At 37.7% G+C, this 18,957-nt stretch overlaps 1 protein-coding gene across 1 annotated transcript; it reads right to left on the reverse strand.

The window, feature by feature from the left end:
* Nucleotides 1-8,021: 8,021 nt before the first annotated feature.
* On the reverse strand, nucleotides 8,022-10,013 carry LOC150080222 (uncharacterized). Its single transcript, XM_090380649.1, has one exon. It carries the CDS (start codon nucleotides 10,011-10,013, stop codon nucleotides 8,022-8,024), a length of 1,992 nt encoding a protein of 663 aa, XP_090236775.1.
* Nucleotides 10,014-18,957: the final 8,944 nt, after the last annotated feature.

The raw sequence follows: 18,957 nt of genomic DNA on the forward strand, positions 1-18,957 counted from the left end.
TGTACTCTTTTCAAGTAGGTTTTGCACTACATGTTCACTTTACACATCTTGCATTACAATTAAGTGTTGTGCAGATTACACAAGCACAAGAGTAAATTAAGTATGCTCTGATTAATACCAATAAATTATCCTTTAAATTCATTAATACCAAAAAAAACAAAATTCCTTATTTTAAGATATCTGCTACTTTTCACTGTTGGTAGTAGTAACCTATTTATTTTAGCCTTTTTCTTATAAGGTGAACTACAATTTAGTTTTTTATTACATTACATTCACTGCAACTAACTAAAGTTTAAATAGTTAGTTTCATTAATATCTTCATCTTTGAAAGAAAGCTGATCAATAGCACAATTGAGTGCTTTTAAATCTGTATGTTTATATAAAAACATACACATTATCTTATGTGTATATATAAATCCTTCACTATTTGTCTATAGTTCTATTGCATTAATTAGGGGTGAAAAGCTGAAACTTTTTACACTAGTTTTAAATTTTACAATTTTTGTTTTTTGCCTTGCTTTTCTATAGACATTAGGGACTGGTTGGAGTAGGCATTTTTATTGAGACACTCCTGTTCTACCTGCTTTACTGAGACATTAGCAAGTGTCTGGCTGGTCTGGTGGAGGGAGAGAAAATTTGATTATTTTAATACCTGTTGTAGTATTTCTACAGTAGTGGAAAAATTAAATTTTGGATTTAGTAAGGATTATACAGATGGTGGGGTAGTTATATTAGACTTATCTGAGAAATAGATATAACTACCCCACTTGAGAAATAACTTCTAGATCCTGTAACAGGCCTTATCTTGAGGGTGTGTGCCATCTCCAACTCTGATAAATGGAATACTGCATTTACCTTTAACTTGTTCAGTAGAGTCTTGAGTGGGATTCTCATTGGAGACAACTTATGTATTTTCAAGTGGGGCTATAAGTTATTGGCCAGACACTGCATGGACTGTTGCACTGCAACCAAAGTTAGTGGCTCAAAAAACCAAAGTAGCTTCTTATAACAGGCTTTTTTGTTTGTACAAATACCATAATGCTAGAAAAGAGTTGAGCACTTTTGTCCCAGATAAAAAATATTTAACAGGCCTATAAAAAGTTTGAGTATCTGTTTGGTGCTTTCCTCAGCACTGGACAACAGGCAAATTTTTCACAATTCATGCTTGTGGATAGTAAGTAATAGGCCCCTGGCCATATTAATATTTGAGGCCCCTTTAATATACACTGAATTATGACCACCTACTTAATACTTTGTAGGTCCTCAGTTTCTGAGGTATGGCCAACCAACCTGTATGTAGGTGTATCTAGAAGCCTGATATGCCTTTCCATAGGGTCCCACAAGTGCTCTATGGATTGATGTCAAGTGAGTTTGGAGATCAATAAGCTGAAACTGTTACTGAAACCATTCCTGCACTAAAAGTGCCCAGTGGCACTGTCATCTTGGAAAGGTACCATTGCCATTTGGGGAAAAAAGTAACAGCAGGGTGTACACAGTTGACAATAGCAGAGACCACTGATACATTCCACATGCACCAGTAATCAAAGTTCCTGCTAGTGAAACTTGCCCCACACCATACACTGGCCTGCACTTTTGATACTATGCATGATGGATCAAGAGCCTTGTGTTGTTGACACCAATTCCATCAGTGATGGAATAAATAACCTAACCTGCTGGTATAGCCCATGTGTGCATTGCATGGTCATGCCAGATATTGTTCCAGGTTGGCCCATGTTGTATTGGGTAGTCAACTCTTCAACAGTGCTGCACCTGTACCAGTCATTGGACCTGGCCCTCACCTCAACCTTTTGCTGTTGGGTCATTTGACCATTTTGATGGCAGTCCTGGTACACTTTATCTATGGTGGCTCTCTAATGCCCACCAGTTCAGCTGTTTGGGAAATTGAGGCACCAGCTCTTCAAGCACCCACAATCTCTCCTTTATCAAAGTCTGATCAAAGTCTGATAAATCCTTCATTTTACTTGTGCTCGGAATTTCCTACTGAACCACTGACAGCTTATCCATACTATGTAAGTTGACTAACTCTGCACTCCTGTACCTCACATGGCCAACAGATTGCATTCAGTTTTCATAGGGGTGGTCATAATTCAGTGATCATTGTATATTGCACATATAAATACCACATAGATTTTTGTTTATTGTGAATAATTCCTTGACAAAAATGAAAAATAAGAGGTCACTGTTGTATTGTTTGACTTGAAAAATAAAGTAATAAAAATAATTTTAATAGAAACTTAAACCTATAAAATTCAACAGTTAAGTATGCTTAAATATTACATGTTTTATTGTTATTAGAAATTTTTATTACTACTTCAGAACATATTTACACAAATGAGGTCCCTGGTTTGTCTGTAGCATTAATGCAGCCTTTGCATTTATTAGTTGCACTATAATTTAAGTTGGGTGGTTTTGCAAAACAAGTTCAGCTGAACTGTGAACATTCTCTTGAAGAAACAATCTGTTTTCATGCAGGAATGATAGTGGTTAAGTGCAAAGATGGGGGCCATTAGACATTGAACACTCTTCATCTTTGCATTGTGTAGCACAGAACTGTGAAGGCCAGAGGTTTAAAAAGCAGTGTGTGTGTGTTAGCATTGTGTAGTGTTATGTTCTTCTGGTTTAGCTGTTGGGACTCTCCATTGCCTACACTTATCCCTGAGGAGGCAGGTCAGGCACTAGGGGATTGCTTAAGTACTCTGGCAGGCCCTGCCACCTAATTTCAGAGGCAAGGGCCTAAAAAAAAAAAAAATTTGAGACAAGGAGGGGGGGGGGACAGGTAGAAACACGGATGATAGGGAAAACAACCCCAACCTGGTCTGTAGAGACAAGCCCCACCAGGAGAAAAGGGGAGATGGAATTTAATCCCCTGCCCAAGGGATGGGGATTAAAAGTGAATTGGACAAGAGTGCCCTGTTCAGGTCACCAATGTGAACAGTCAGGTAATAGATCCATTAACCCAGACAAGAAGTACTTGCAGGAGGCTGGTATTTGGTGTTATTTTGCCTTCTCTGGGTGTTTCTTGGGTCTTACTTGCCTTATCAATGGCCAAATGGTCAGGTCCAGTTTAGTTGCCTCTAATAGGACAAAGTCACAGGTGTTGATACCTGTGTGGCTCATTGAATAAATCATTATTTTGTCAGTTTGTCCAAATGGTTTGTCAATTTCTTGTCTGTGTTCCATGGCATGAATTTAAAAGGTCCATGAGCTAGCAGTTGCAAGTCCTGGGTTGTCAATTTGGGTAATGTCATTTTTCAGTTGCCTTTCATTAGAAGTATTTATTTTGTTGGTCAATTTCTGTTCAGTTTAGTCATATAGTCAATTCCATGGCATTCATTAGAAAGGTCCATGCTAGTGGTCTCTGTGGATGGCAATTAATGTCCTGGGGTGGGCAAAAGGTTCCCCTGCATACTTAGTAAAAGCCTTGTACTCTTCTGGTGAGTTGATGTGATTCCAGATTCAGTGGGAAGTCAGTGATTGTTGTCATTAACTGGTAGTGAAGGTCCTCAAATTGGGTACAGTCAAACAATGTGGTGTCAGGTCTCTGCCTCCCCACATGGGTCCTCGATGATTCCCAAGTTGGTTAATTTTGGGTTGAATTATCCATGGCCAGGTAAGTTGTGAATAGTCTGGGATGGAACCAAGTTGGGAGCTTTGGGTACACCATGTCAATACTGGGTAAGAATTTTTTTTGTGATTTTGCCTTTTGTTGATGCAGTCCAATCCTGCCATTCCTGCTGTAGATGCCTTTGGAGTCTAGTTTTCTCTGCCTTCTGATTTGCTGTTGGGTCTATGGTGAAATTCAAAAAGTAGTAGAAAATACACTGAATCTCCTCTTGCCTTGTAATAAGCCATATCAATCCAACTCAATCCCTTGCCAATGTAATAAGCCATACTGCAGCCTATTATCTCAATGTCCAGAGGGTTCCAGCAAGGACCTGAAGGGCATGTGTACTGGTTGTACAGCAGTCACGAATATGGACTGCTGGATTGTGCCCAACGTTCTTCGGTTTGCAGGTAGGAATGTAGTTTTATAATAGTGACAGAGTGCACTTATTGAGTCCCCAGTCCCGTCTTGTGATTCTGGCAACCAGTACAGAATAATTCTTAATCTTTATTCTTATGTGCTTCAAATGGTGTTGAAATGATAGATTAGGGTCCAAGATATTTTAGCTGGTTTACCAGTTTTATAGTTGTATTAACTTTTATCTCTCATCCACCAAGATGGAGGACATCTTGGTGGATGAGATTTTTAAGAAGTGGGTTTGTGTCCAGTCTGCTAGGATCTTCAATGTCTGATTTGCCTTCATTTCGAGCTGGGCCATGCTGTCTACAGCGATCGTCAAAATCAGTAGCGGATTAAGGTCGGTTGAGGCCCCTGGCGCAGAAGAAAATATTGGGCCGCTTAAAAAAAAGAGAGACAAAATAAAAATACATGTTAACCATTTTTTTAAATAAATAAAAAATATTATGTACTATTAATGTTTCATTTCCAATTAAATTTGAATATAATATATGTACAATATAATTAATAATAGCATAATAATAATCACAAAGTTTTGAACTAATAGTTCATATTACGCAACATATTAGTTCAACTAATTTGTTGGGGTTTTGCGTGGGCCCTTCAGAAGTTCGGGGCCCAGGGCGCACGCCCGGTGCACCTGCCGTTAAATCCGCCTCTGGTCAAAATTAAGTCATTGCAAAAGCCTGGGAGCTGATGTCACCAAGGTCCATAGCCAGGAACTCATCTAGAATCATGTTCTGCAGGAGCGGCCCCAGAACAGATCCCTCGGGGCAGCCCCTGTGAACCAGTCTGATCAGCTTTTTGTATGGTGCAACTACATTTATTTTTCTCTGCAAGAGGTAGGACTTGATTGTTAGGTAGAGGTTAACTGGGGTATGGGCACATCTCAGCCAGGTCAGGATGCTCAGCCACCAGATGGTGTCAAATCTCTCCCCCCCCTGGCGAAATCAATAGTTATGAAAAAAAAATACTTCTTGTGGCAAGTGGATGCAGAATCCAGGAGATTTCTGAGAGCTTCAATGGTGGAATATCCAGGTTTGAACCCAAATTGAGTTGGCATAGTTAGATTTGCTGCTTCGTAGTGATGGCTAATCCTTTTATGCAGTAGTCTTTCAAAGAGCTTACTGGTAACAAAGCTATTGGGCGATATAAATCTGGTACATTGGTGGGATTTTTCAGGATACGTTTATGTTCGTTGTCTTCCATTCAGTTGGAAAGGTCCCTGTTTTGAGAGAGGTAATAAATAAGGTGAGGAGGAGATTAGGTGTAGTTTCTACTACTTTTTTGATGATTTCTGGGCCAGGACATTTCCTATTTCTAATTAAGTTGGCAGCTGCAGTTAGACTTCATTTATTTGCAGATGGCTTCATGTTGGGGGGGGGGGGGGCTTTAAGTGAGGAATTCTCTGCACAGTTCTTTTCGAAACACCAGCTGCAGTGCCCATTCTAGGATGACTGCCCTCCCAGAAACCTTGCTGATTTTCAATCAACTCTTATACAAGAATGTTAATTGATCCTTCCAGCCATGAGTGCGAGCAGGATATTTTGCATGTGGGAATAAAAAATATTTTGTTCAAATTTTCGATTACATGCGATATTAAGTCAAGTTTAACTGATTTAAGTGTATAGTAAAACCAAAGTTTCGTGGTCGGTAGGATAAAGTACTTGTATTCTGAAAGAAAATTTGTATTGTTTTAATGTTCGATAAATTAATGACAATATTAAAAATTGTGTATTTGAAATCCAAAGGTTGCACCATGTTTCCGGCACCCATGCCTCCAGCACTAAGTTTTTGGATCAAAATTCCTTAGATAGTACAATAATTTTACTACCATTTCTTGAATAACTTCCTTGATACCTTAGTCTCCCTGAAAAGAGGCCATACCTTCTACCCAAAGAACCTGATAAACAACTTGTGAATTCTGAATCTTACAGCTCATAGCCATGTTCTAGTGGTGGGCAAGATACTGGAGCTACTGACCATTTTCTTGTGCCTTCAACCACTACATCAATTCCAGTTTACATCAAGCAAGATTTCTGTACTGAAACCCCATGCCCAAAATTCCTATTCGACTGGCTCTGTAGAAGCCAAAAGCCCCTCCATTTTTAGATAATGGAACAGAGCATCCACGTGTCTGAAACATGGACAGAGGCGGGCGCGCCCTGGGCCCCGACTTCTGAAGGGCCCACCCAAAACCCCAAAAAATTAGTTGAACATATTAGTTCAAAACTTTGATTATTATTATGCTATTATTAATTATATTATATATATTATATTCAAATTTTATTGGAAATAAAACAATAGTACATAATATTTTTTATTTATTTAAAAAATTGGTTAACATGTATTTTTATTTTTCCTGTCTCTCTCTTTTTTTTAAGGGGTCCAATATTTTCTTCTGCCCCCGGGGCCTCAACCGACCTTAATCCGCTCCTGAACATGGATGTTTTGCTATCTACATCTCATTACATGCACTGCTAACCATTGCAGAGGACTGCATCCTTGCCTCAGCTTCCAGATTTAAGAAACTTCTGGCACTGCCACACAAATCCACAATTAGCAATGCACCATGTAGAAGCATGGGGATTATGACCACTCTGAAGGCATGCTTTTACAAAATGTGGGCCGATTTATTTTTCTGCAAATTTTTACAACTGTTTACTCAGAAAAACTTTCTCATATCACAAAAACAGTATTTCGCCATTCAATCCTATTAATTGGTAATTTGCGGTAGATTAAACAGCCTACTTTAAAAATAGACGTTTGCAAATTATGTAATGAACAATTTTAATTGAATGCTCCCCTGATGCTGTAACAAGTTGATTCCCCCCCCCCCTTTATTTGATATAGAAGCAGGCCATTTTTGAAAAAGCCCGTTAGGTTTACCCCCACCATCCAACCACATTTTATCTAATGTTAAAATGTGTATTCTGCAGAGCATATGTGGGTTGAAACTGAGCTGCAGGCACTTAAGTGAATCTTGCATTTCTTCTATTAAAACATGCCTGGAAAGCAAGGATTTCGGAAATATGCTGGGGTTCTTATGAAACAAGGGAAATCAGGAACATGGTAAATGAATTTGAAGTGCTGGTCAACGTTGAATACAGACAGGATATTTGCGATATGGTGTTACAGATAATAGATTTGAAATTTACTGGAAGTACAAGGTGTACAGTTATGACAAAAAGGGTGGATATGCTCTTAGTTAAGAAACACAAAATCCTGGGTAGTGGACATTGCTGGCCAAAGCAATGTGGAATCAGTTTGATTTCACTATAGCATATAGTGCAATGTGGAATCACATTGCACTGATGCTACAGTTAAATATGAATAAGCAGTAGATATAAACAACTCAGCAATCAATTCACAAGGTTGGTCAATCTAATGCACATTACGAGAAGTCTCTGGCAAAGAATACGAAGATAATCCGCAAAGGCTTCTTTACTTATGAAAAATTAGAAGAGAATGAATCACATTGGTCCACTAGACATGAATGACTTAACTGTTGATGATCCCGCTCAAGTTGCTAACAAACTGATTGGGTAATTTGAATTCAAAAATGTATATTTTAGGGATGTTGATACCAGAAATATATCAAATTCTAAAAGAGCTGAATGGTTTTGTGATAAATGAGTGGCAAAAACAGTTGAAGCTAGATGTTAAAGGCAGCTAGAATGGATGGGATCTACCGAGTTATGAGAGAAGAAAGCGAAAGATATAAAAATACACGGAGTGAATGTTTTTGCTCTAGAATAGTTTAATTCCTTTCTCACAACAGCATTTTATAGACAGATATTTTCATTGCAATAAAATTTTATTCAAAAAATACAGTTAATAAAATATACATTGGGAATAGATAAAAGCAAATAAGCTGACATAAGTAAAAAAACCGCGGATGAAAATTTTAAATTAAAAAGATATCTAAAACTGTTCTTGTAATAACAATAAAACCGTACTAAAAACTGTCGACTTAATGTTAAGAACAATTCGCTATGTTACAAGATGCCAAACAAAGTTCTGTACGATGATATTTACTCACATTGCAACATGGCGGCTTACTAGAACCATCTCCGTTTGATTCCTTTAAAACATCGAAGAAGAGTGTTTCATGTTCCTCCTTGTTTCGATTCAAAGCTGTTAATTCGTCGAAAAGATCTGTCGCATTAAGACAATTCAAACGAATATGAAGAATCTTCAATTTACTCATTAAAGCAACTTGAGAAGCAATGAATGAAGCATTTAATGATATAGGCGATTTGAAATCATTACCTTCTGCAGTTTCTGCTATTAGGCAGAGTCGCAATAGCTTGGGAAGACTACGCAAGGCATTCCATAAAGAGTTTGAATTAAGGTTTAGCATTAAGTTTTTCACAACCAAGTTGGTTAACGATTTCATATTAGGCAATGCTTTCTCCAAATCTACTAGGAAATTTAAATATTTTCTGCTCGAAATGTGCTGACATACACTAAATGAACCCAATCGGAGACGCTCTAAAAGTTTGCAATTAAGGGATATCAAGCACAAAAAACTTCCAGACGTAATGTTGGGAAAGTGCAGAAGCGTTAACGACTTTAATAGTTGTAATTTTGATAAGTTACAGAAATCATTATGTATGGGAGAGGTTCTTGATATTACAGGGCAATATCTGGGTGTCGTATGAAGGCACCATCGAATGTCGCATTCTTCAATAAACGAGCAGTGTTCGAGAATGGGAGCTAACTTGGATTTAGTGCAAATACCAATTTTTTGAATATTTGGCACTTGTGGGCATGCGTCTATACAGCACTTCGTTCGTTTGCGTACGAATGTTTCAGTAAAAGCACACGATGAAATTGCGAGCTTTTTCAACCTTATTAAGTGCGTTATAGCACGACAAACTCCACTGCTCTGAATGAAATGAGAACTGAACAGGTTTAATTCAGTAATATTATAACACGTTTGAAAGAAAAGAGATAATGTATTGAGATCAACTTCCGACTCCCATTCAGAGCTGAAAATTGCCAGACTACGCAGTTTGTTTCCCCCAACCCTGGAAATACTGGTTAGCTTCTCCTTATTAATTACGAATCCAAATAGTTCCAAATATTCAATTGTGGATGAAGGAAGTTTATTGAAGACAGATTCTTGTGGACTGGAATCGAAGCAGTAAAGAGACAGGTGAGTGAGAGTTCCATGGCTTACCAAAATTATACCTTCAAGGTGCGCCGCTATGTCTGTTCGATTTTGAAACCAAAAAAGTCTCTTCATTTTCAAGTCCTTATTTCTTGTTACTATAACGATATTCATGATACTTCGAAATGAATATTCTCTGATGAAGCGAGAGTGCATTGAAGATACTTCTGATGTGAGTAGAAAACTGTCGATAAAAGGTAAACGGTACGATGTTCGGAACCAGTTTAAATATGGTGGACTGCGGTGCTGAAAATGGGATATTTCTGTTATAATATTAAAATGCAAACTCCTTAGCTTACTGAACTTTGAAAGAAATGTCTCAAGAATTGAGATATGCAATGGATCTACACTTATTTCCAAGAACAAAAATTGTATGTTTTTAAATCTGTCAGACGGTAATTTTTGGTAGGAATCCAGCATTGTAAAATTATCGCGATGATCACATTGAACAGTCCATGAAATCGTGGTGAGGGAAGGCAAACTACTTATAATGCTTGAAAGAGAAAGAAGTCCCACATCACAATTCGTAAGATGTAAAGTCTGTACATTTTTGCACTTAATTATGCACTCTTGAAGCACTGCAGGTTTGATCCAATAACAGTTTCTCAAGTCAAGCGTTGCGATATTCATTGCACGTTCTTCAACTGAGAAATACAAATAAAATTCTTGCAGTGATAATCTTTCCGCTTCGGGAAAAATTGTGTTACTCACAAATTTTTGGCTGCAGACTAAGGAGCGAAACTTACTATCCACTTCACCAAGTCTCAAAAGATCGCGAATTTCCAAATAAGACATGATGTGGAGAAGAATTTCGTTTGAAAAATGCAATAACGTAAAACGTTGCATAGTATTTGCCATTCTCTCTGGAATATTTCGATAAAAAAAATATATATTTAGTTCTCAAATTGAAATGTTACTGCTTACAATAAGCCAAGATCTATATTTTCCTTCAAGTCTGTCAGCAGAAGTTACATGAAAGCATTTATTCTTGTTCTTGAAAGCACTTATACACTGTGATACAATAAAATGGTGACGAGGATCAGCACCGAACTAATGCTGTTCACCACAGAACCAAGCATTTATCTGGACAAATACGTATATATTAGAGACGCCATAATGGAACGTACTGTCTGATATGTGTGCTATGTGTGTGTGAGCAAGAACTTGGCGTGCAGTTCCATTGCGACCACGAGGGAGGGAATGGTTTTGTAGTAATGGAGAAAACAAAGTAAAAATAAAACTTAAAATAGTCAAACTTTTAATTCTGATAACCTCGTCTGATCATTGCTGCTCTTTCCGGAAATACTGCGATTGAAAAAAAAAACATTCATTTCTGTATTGAAACCTTTTTGTAAATTAATGCATATTATACTGAAAATGGTTTCAGTGTAGCATATAGTAAAATTCATGAGGCAAGAGTAATGTTGTAATGAGGAATGCCTTGCATATTGTATAATAATGCAACAATTCAGGAAGCAACTAAAAATATTCATTTTCCTAACTATATCTGAAAAAGGGATTATTTTACATGTTTATGGTGATAAAAGTGAGAATTACTTTTAACAATACTGGAACACTTAAGGGGAATAGTAAATCACTTAACCTGAGTGTATTAATTCTTCTTGAAGAGACACAATGTGGAACAGAAGCTTTGCGTTCTTTTGCTTATGCATTATTTAACACTTAGAGAATTACAGCCCTGAAAAGCTTCCATTTATACAAATAACAATCACAAATTAGATTAAAAGAACTTTACTAGGGTAACTCGCCCATATCTTCGAACAGGCCTATGGGGCTGGGAAATTCCATACTGCAATAATTAAAGACAAACACCAGCCAAGGAATTAACAATTTTTACTATAAAAATAAAATATACAGAAATAAAATATAATGAAATACTGTGATACACTATCGGAAGACTAAAACATTACAATAAATTACGATAAAATAAACTACGATAAAACGTTAAACATACCGAAGCAATAAAATTATCTAAAATAAACTGGATTAAAAGCGATAAAACCTGAAGCTTTCGGAGACTGCTGTCTCCTTCTTCAACAGTATACTATTGAAGAATAGTATACTGTTGAAGAAGGAGACAGCAATTGTTACTGCAATGACACATCCTTAAGGATGTGTCATTGCAGTAACAATTTTTACTATAAAAATAAAATAAAATATTTTATTTTTATAGTAAAAATTGTTAATTCCTTGGCTGGTGTTTGTCTTTAATTATTGCAGTAACTCGCCCAGACTGTTCTATTTTATAAGGCGATTGATCGGGCAGAAAAAAACATTATTTTATGTTTATAGAAGATTCATAATATAACTCCCAAGGCCTCACATCTGGTGAGTATGGGCTTGGCACACCCAGCGTCCTGAGCTGGATATCATCATTCTTCTCTTTCTTGGTGATTCCCTTCTACTTCTCCCTCTCTCTCTCTCAGGGTAATTCAGAATTTTTTTTTTTTTTTGCCAGGTGCAGCATAAGCCTCAGACTTCCTTGCACCATGTGGCTAATAATAATAATCCAAAAGTTGTGTCATTTTTCCTACTACAGGTGTTGATGAAGTGACTCGGGTATGGGGAACAAAGAGAATTTCCCATTTGTTTTGTCCAGCATGGTTTGCTACTGTCATGGATTAATCCCATAAAGGTTAGAACAACTTTGCGAGTTGTCCAACCTTTAAATTAAAATTAATGTTTGTTCGCATTCGTAAGCAGCAAATGGTGTGACCAAGCTAACTGCTGTATGATGTTTGGGGGGGGGGAGTTAAATTGCAAAACAAATTATGGCTTTTTTCTTTCGTGAAAACTCGGATTTAGAGTCCAGAAAACAGGCAAATCGATCACAGAATACACACAGTTTAACAGACAATATATTGATGCCTCATGGCCTTACAATTATTTTGACGCTTTATTCTCATTCACACACACAGCTGTACAAGTATATTGAAACCATTTTCTGATGAAACAGACATATTGGAACAGATCTTATTGTAAGAATAAAATATCGCCCATTCTTATTACGATCTTGAGTACCTGAACGAAGCATTTGTACTGTCCGGAATCGGACTCATGTAAAGCACCCCGAAAGTTTTATGAATCCTTTTCGCAAAGTTACTTCTGACTCCAATGGGACGAACTTTGTGAAGATGGTTCAAAAACGTAAAAATATATGAAATGCTTTTAATTTTATTTGATTTTAATGTTCAATGCAAAAAAAAAAAAAAAAAAGGAATTCAAAGTTTAAAAACTTAAGAAAGCTTTACAAAGTCCTATTTGTGTAGAATCTTGATTTTGTTTCTCGTTTTCTTTGAGCTGTCTCATTAAAAAGTGTGGCAAAAGAATGTGCCATTTCGAAACTTTGAGGTTTTTTACACCTTGGCTATTATTCGAGCGAGGGTTTGTGCAGCGTTTTCTCTCCAAAACTTAGGATTTTCGTCCTGAAAAACATACAAACCAACCGCAGTATACATAAAGCAGAACCTAATAATATTCTGTTGCCTGCCCTCCCTAATAGTTTAGAAGCGTGTCGCTCGTACTCATATACATATTTGAACTCATATACAAAGATATGAGTTCAAATAGCGTTAGTTGCTCGTAGATTTCTTAGCGGGTCTTTTCCATTGTGACTCTGGTTATTTGTCTAAGGATAAATTGCATGTGTGCTGTGGTTGATTTTCTATTTAATGGATAAAAAACCAGAGCTTCCGAGAGAAAAAAACCATGATACCCTCACCTGACACCGACTAACTCACCCACATTGTGAAAAGGGCTCATAAAAATTCCTCACGCCACTGACGACATTCAAACACAGGTCTTTTTCCACCCGATGTGGGGGAGGGCGGTGATGATACCAACTGTGCTACCTACGAGGGCCATACTGGAAGTACGAGAACGTTAGAGGTTCAGAGTATACAGGAACGTGTTTACTGGACGAGTAACAACCTCACGTCGCTGTACAGAAAGATGTTAACCTGCTAGGGATCAAGGTGTGGCTGGTACTCTCCCCTCGTAAAATAATCGATCCTCATAGATTCAATGAAATGTTAACAGGAAGCAGTGGCGTAGCTACCATGTAGGCAGGCAAGGCAATTGCCTCCGGGCCTGGGCCCTTTAGAGGCCCGGCGTCTTTGGCTGTCTCCTCTTTTTGCAATTTTCATTAATTAAGTAGGGCCCGAACATGTTCTTTGTCTCCCGGCCCGAAAAAGGGTAGCTACGCTACTGACAGGAAGAGTTATCTTGAACTATTAATGAATAATGCAATTTCCACAATGACAAACATGTGGAAATTGCAATTACATTGGGCTGTAGTCTCATTTTCACTCTGATATCCGACCCTATCAGGACAGAGAATTTTCAGAACGATGGATAAATTTCAGGGGCATGTTTTTGAATACCATCTATGATCTCTGGATATTTTTCTGCACTGGAATACCCGAAAGATAAAATGTGCACTCATAAACCATAAAAACTACAGGGTTTGTGGAAATGATAGAATAGAAGGCAGTCAAAATTATAGTTGACATGTGTACCATAGAGTATTTCGGACTGTTGAGAAACGACGGCATTCACGTATGCGTGCTGGTGGTGGTGCACATTTTTTACATCTGACGTAACGTCTATAATACAACCCATTTATATGTAACTGATACATTTGAAATCCTTTCTGATTAAGTTTACTCAATAAAGGGCCTTGGGGACAGTAGAGTTTTTAATCACTGTTCTCCTACTCCGTTGGAAAAAGCCGGGGTTCGAATTCCGTAAATTAAGGAACTTTTGAATTTAAAAACGTTTTTACTGGCGTTATTCCAAAAATTTTGTAACGAAAAACCGTCATGCCAAAAGCGTTACGAAAATTTATTCCAATTTAATTTATCTTCTACTGGACCAAATTTAATTAAATTTTGCACGGAGTTTCATCTTAACTCTATACTAGAGGAAAAACTTTCAAACCTCTGAAAATTGCAGTAGTTTTTCCAGGAAATTATAAACATGTCATAAAGGAAATTTTCTCGCGTAATAAACGCGATAATGTGGATGTATAGCCTATCATTGGAAAGCTAAGGAATTTAGAAACAGAAATATTGTATTAAGGTTTTAAGATAAAAAAAATATTATTTTTTAAGATACAAAAAATATATTAGAAACGTATTAAAATTTTGTATTGCCATATTCAGTAGAGGGTGCAAAATTATTAGAAGAACCATTGGATCATTTACCTATTGTTCTCGATGGGGCGTCTCCGTAGCCAGGTGGGAAGGAGCAGCAGGGCGTAGCACACGCTTCTTGATTAGACCGGGGTTCGAGCCCGTCACCACCAAATACGGAGGATGCGGAAAGGTCAGGGAATGACCACCGCATATTCCCGGAGCAATATGGCCTTAGTTGCTAATGCTCCTAAAAACCAAATAACAAACATTCTCGATGGTGATTTCAATATACAATTAAATTCTGAGGCATGAAAAGAGTTCTGCACATTTATGAAAACATTCTTCAACTTGAACATGTCATCAGATCTTTCGATAAATACTACACGTAATGGAACAACTATAGATGGTGTATTTAGTCGTGAACTAAAATCTCTTCAATATAAAAATTATATATCAGTCATCGCAGACGAATACACACAGTAACCGATATGTAATTATTATTAATAAAATAAAAACATTGTTATATTATTATCTATGAATTTTATTAATATCTGAAAATTGAAATGTTTTTAACGCCTGCCGATGATTCTTAAATGTAAATATGCTAGCGGCAGGACACATTATGTACCTGGTAAAAAAAAACAAAATCTCGTTAATAACGCCCGTAAAACGTTTTTAATGTCAAAACGATTCAGCAACGCTGATCTGGGATATATTTATTGTTTTTTTTTTTTCCTACGCCTTGGCCAAGTTAGTCGGTGTTGGGCGAGGTGGCAAGTATTTTTGATCTGGGAATCTCTGGTTTTTCATGGGTCAAAACGAGATCGACCATGGAACACACAATTTACACTCTTCGTGAATGTAATTTTATAATAAATGGCCATTTAAGTGATTATATGATCTCTCTAAGTGACTTTATCACCGAATTTAACAGTAATAAGCTTCATAAGTGAGAGCAGATTATCTCGCCAAACAATATAACAAATGATTACGTTACGTAACTGGTTCGTCTTTATAAAATCTCGACGAAAAATTATAGCAGAGTGTCAGATTATCTCTAAATTATGTATTCTTTGCATATCTTCTCCCACCGACATACACATTTTAAAAACTCTCATTACCTACTTTATTCCATAGGCACTGTCGCATTGAATTTGTCTAGCAGCCACTGGCTTTTCCGGCACTTCTCCCAGTGGTTCTAGTTCTAAAAATTCCAGTGGGTAGATTCTCTGCCCAATGGAATTTTCGATTCTTTGACCCAGACTACTGTATGGTTGTTTACAAATAAGGAAAACAAGATAAGGAGTTTTTTTTTTTTTCATTGGTAAGGAATCAAGTGGTACGTTACCAATGAAAGGTCTTTGGCACCATACCTGTGGTTGACAGGATGATCGGGATGGTCGGACTAATGTTATTAGTGGAGTCCCAGAAAGTTCGGTGTTGGGTCCATTGTTGTTTTCGGTATTTATCGATGATATTGTTCCAGGGAAATTAATAGATGCACTGGTTAAAGAAACATTGCAGGATCATCCAGGCAAGACTTCAGTTATAGCTCGGACACAGCATGCGTTTGTTAAGGGGAAATCTTGTCTGACTAATTTTATTGGATACTATGATGTGGTCACAAAGGAACTGGACATAAAGAATAATTTTGTATCATATATTTGGATCTTAGAAAGGCTTTTGATACTATTGCACATGAAAGACTGCTGCAGAAATTGGAGCAGTGTGGAATTGAGGCAAATTGCTACTATGGATAAAGGGATAGTTGAGTGGGAGAACAGAGAGAGAGAGAGAGAGAGTGGTTATCAATGGACACTGCTCTTCATGGACTAATATTATTAGTGGAGTCCCCCAAAGTTCGGTGTTGGGTACATTGTTGTTTTCGGTATTTATCAATGATATTGTTCCAGGGAAATTAATAGGGGCACTGGTTAAAGAAATATTGCAGGACCATCTAGACAAGACTTCAGTTATAGCTCGGACACAGCATGGGTTTGTTAAGGGGAAATCTTGTTTGAATAAATTGATTGGATACTATGATGTGGTCACAAAGGAACTGGACATAAAGAATAATTTTGTATCACATATTTGGATCTTAGAAAGGCTTTTGATACTGTTGCACATGGAAGACTGCTGCAGAAATTGGAGCAATGTGGAATTGAGGCAAACTGCTACTATGGATAAAGGGATGGTTGAGTGGGAGAAGACAGAGAGTGGTAATCAATGGACACTGCTCTTCGTGGACTAATGTTATTAGTGGATTTCCCCAGGTTTCATTGTTGAGTCCATTGTTGTTTTCTGAATTTATTAATGATATTGATGATGGTATATTAGTCTTAATGTCCAAGTTCGCAGACTATACGCAGGTCGGCAGGGTTGGTAATGACACTAATGACAGTACTCTGCTGCAACAGGATTTAGAAAAATTGAGCAGATGGGCTGAGAGGTGGCAACTGAAGCTGAACATTGACAAATGTAAAATACTGCATATGGGAAGCAGTAATCCCAGAGTAATGTATCAACTGTGTGGTACTATGCTGACAGTGGTAGAGAGTGAAAAGGATCTGGGGGTAATTGTGCAGGCAGATATTAAGTTTTCTGAGCAGTGCAGATGGTCTGCAAGAGTAGTTCATGGGGTCATGTCATTGATATATGGGAATTTTTCTAGCAGGGATAAGGAGGTGATTATCCCCTTGTATAAGGCAATGGTCAGGCCATACCTTGAGTACGAGTGCAGAGAAGTGCAACAAGATTAGCGAATGGAACAACGGGTTGCTCTTATGAAGAAAAGCTTAAATCTTGCAAATTACAGTGTTTGGAGACTCATCACCTGCGAGGTGATCTGATTGAGGTGTATAAAGCCTTGAATGGTTTGCTGATGAGATTCTTCCTCTTGCTCAGAATAATTGCCTGAGAGGCCATAAATTCAAATTGAGGAAAGGCAATTGTAGGACAGATGTGCGGAAGTTTGCCTTTAGTGAGAGGGTGTTTGATTGCTAGAACAAACTTCCAACTATCATTGTAGAAGTTGATAGCATAAATAGATTCAAGGCAGAATTAGACAAACATTTGGAGCGAGTGGATGGGTGAAATGAGAACGGTGTGTGTTTGGGTTTTTTTTTTTTTTTTTTTTTTGGCTAATGCTATAATTCTCGCTTTCTTGCATCATGTGCCTTTACTAATGCTAATGCTAATATTGATGAAGGTATAACAGGGTGAACGGCTTAGCATTAGCATTAGCATTAGTAGAGGCATATGATGCAAGAAAGCAAGCTTATGCAGCATCAGCCCAAAAAAAAAAAAAAAAAACTTCCACTTCACCCCTCCGTTCGTTCGAAATACCTGTCCAGTTGAGCTTTAAATTTGTTTAGGCTAGCTATCAACTTCAACAACAAGTGATGGAAGTCGGTTCCACCAACCAACCACCCGCTGGCCAAAGGCAAATTTCCGCACATCTATCCGACATCCGTCCTTCCTCAATTTGAATTTATGCCCTCTGAGGTGATTATTCTGAGCAAGATGAAGAATCCCATTGGCATTGAGCATGCTCAAACCATTCAAAGCCTTATACACCTCTATCAGATCACCTCGCCGGTGCCTAGTCTCCAGACTCTGTAATTTGCAAAACTTAAGCCTTTCTTCGTAAGAGCAACCCTTTGTTCCATTCACTTAGTCAGGGTTGTTAATGAAAGTACGCTACTGCAAAAGAATCCGGAAAAGTTCAGCAGATGGGCTGAGAGGTGGCAAATGAAGTTTAACATTGATGAACTTGATGGACTACAATCAGGGTAGAGGAGAACGAAAAGGACGTGGGGGTAATTGTGCAGTCAGATATAAAGTTTTCTGAGCAGTGTAAAAAGGCTGCAAGAGTAGCTCATTGTGTCTTGTCAATGTTGTGACTGCTATTGACAAAGGGATGGTTAAGTGGAAGAAGACGGTGAGTGGTTATCAAGGAACACTGCTTCTCGTGGACTAATATTATCATTGGAGTTACCCAGGGTTAAGTGCTGATTCCATTGTTGTTTTCAATATTTATTAATGATACTGATGAAGGTATATCATGCTTAATGTCAAAGTTTGTAGATGGTGCAAAGGTGGGCAATGTGTTTAATGGCAGTAATCAAGCTGAACTACTGCAACAAGATCTAGGAAAATTAGGTCAATAAGCTGAGAAATGGCAGTTGAGGTTTCATATGGATGAGAAATGAAATGTAATGCATGTGGGTAGCAGTAATCCCAGAGTAACTTATCAACTTTGTAGTACTACACTCAAGGTTGTGAAAAGTGAAAAATGACCTGGGCATTATTGTGCAGTCAGATTTGATGTCCGATCAGTGTAGACATGCTTCCAGAACAACTCATGGGGTTTTTTCTCAATGATATACAGAAACATTGCTAGCAGGGATAAGGAGGTGATTATACCGTTGTAGAAGGCAGTGGTTAGGCTGCATCTTGAGTATTGTGTACAGGTTTGGAGGCCTAACTTTAAGAAGGTTGTAGATCTGCTGGAACGGGTGCAGAGAAAGCCCATCACATTGGTGATGGGAAGAAAAGGGTACCTCCTTACCTCCAAAGGCTTC

Source organism: Mastigoproctus giganteus, chromosome 9 (assembly GCF_048544385.1).
Source record: "Mastigoproctus giganteus isolate SK-2022 chromosome 9, ASM4854438v1, whole genome shotgun sequence".
Classification (NCBI taxonomy): Eukaryota; Metazoa; Arthropoda; class Arachnida; order Uropygi; family Thelyphonidae; genus Mastigoproctus; species Mastigoproctus giganteus.

What these genes read in the sequence shown, in the direction of transcription:
- LOC150080222 (XM_090380649.1), bottom strand. Translation starts at nt 10,013, where the DNA reads ATGTCTTATTTGGAAATTCGCGATCTTTTGAGACTTGGTGAAGTGGAT.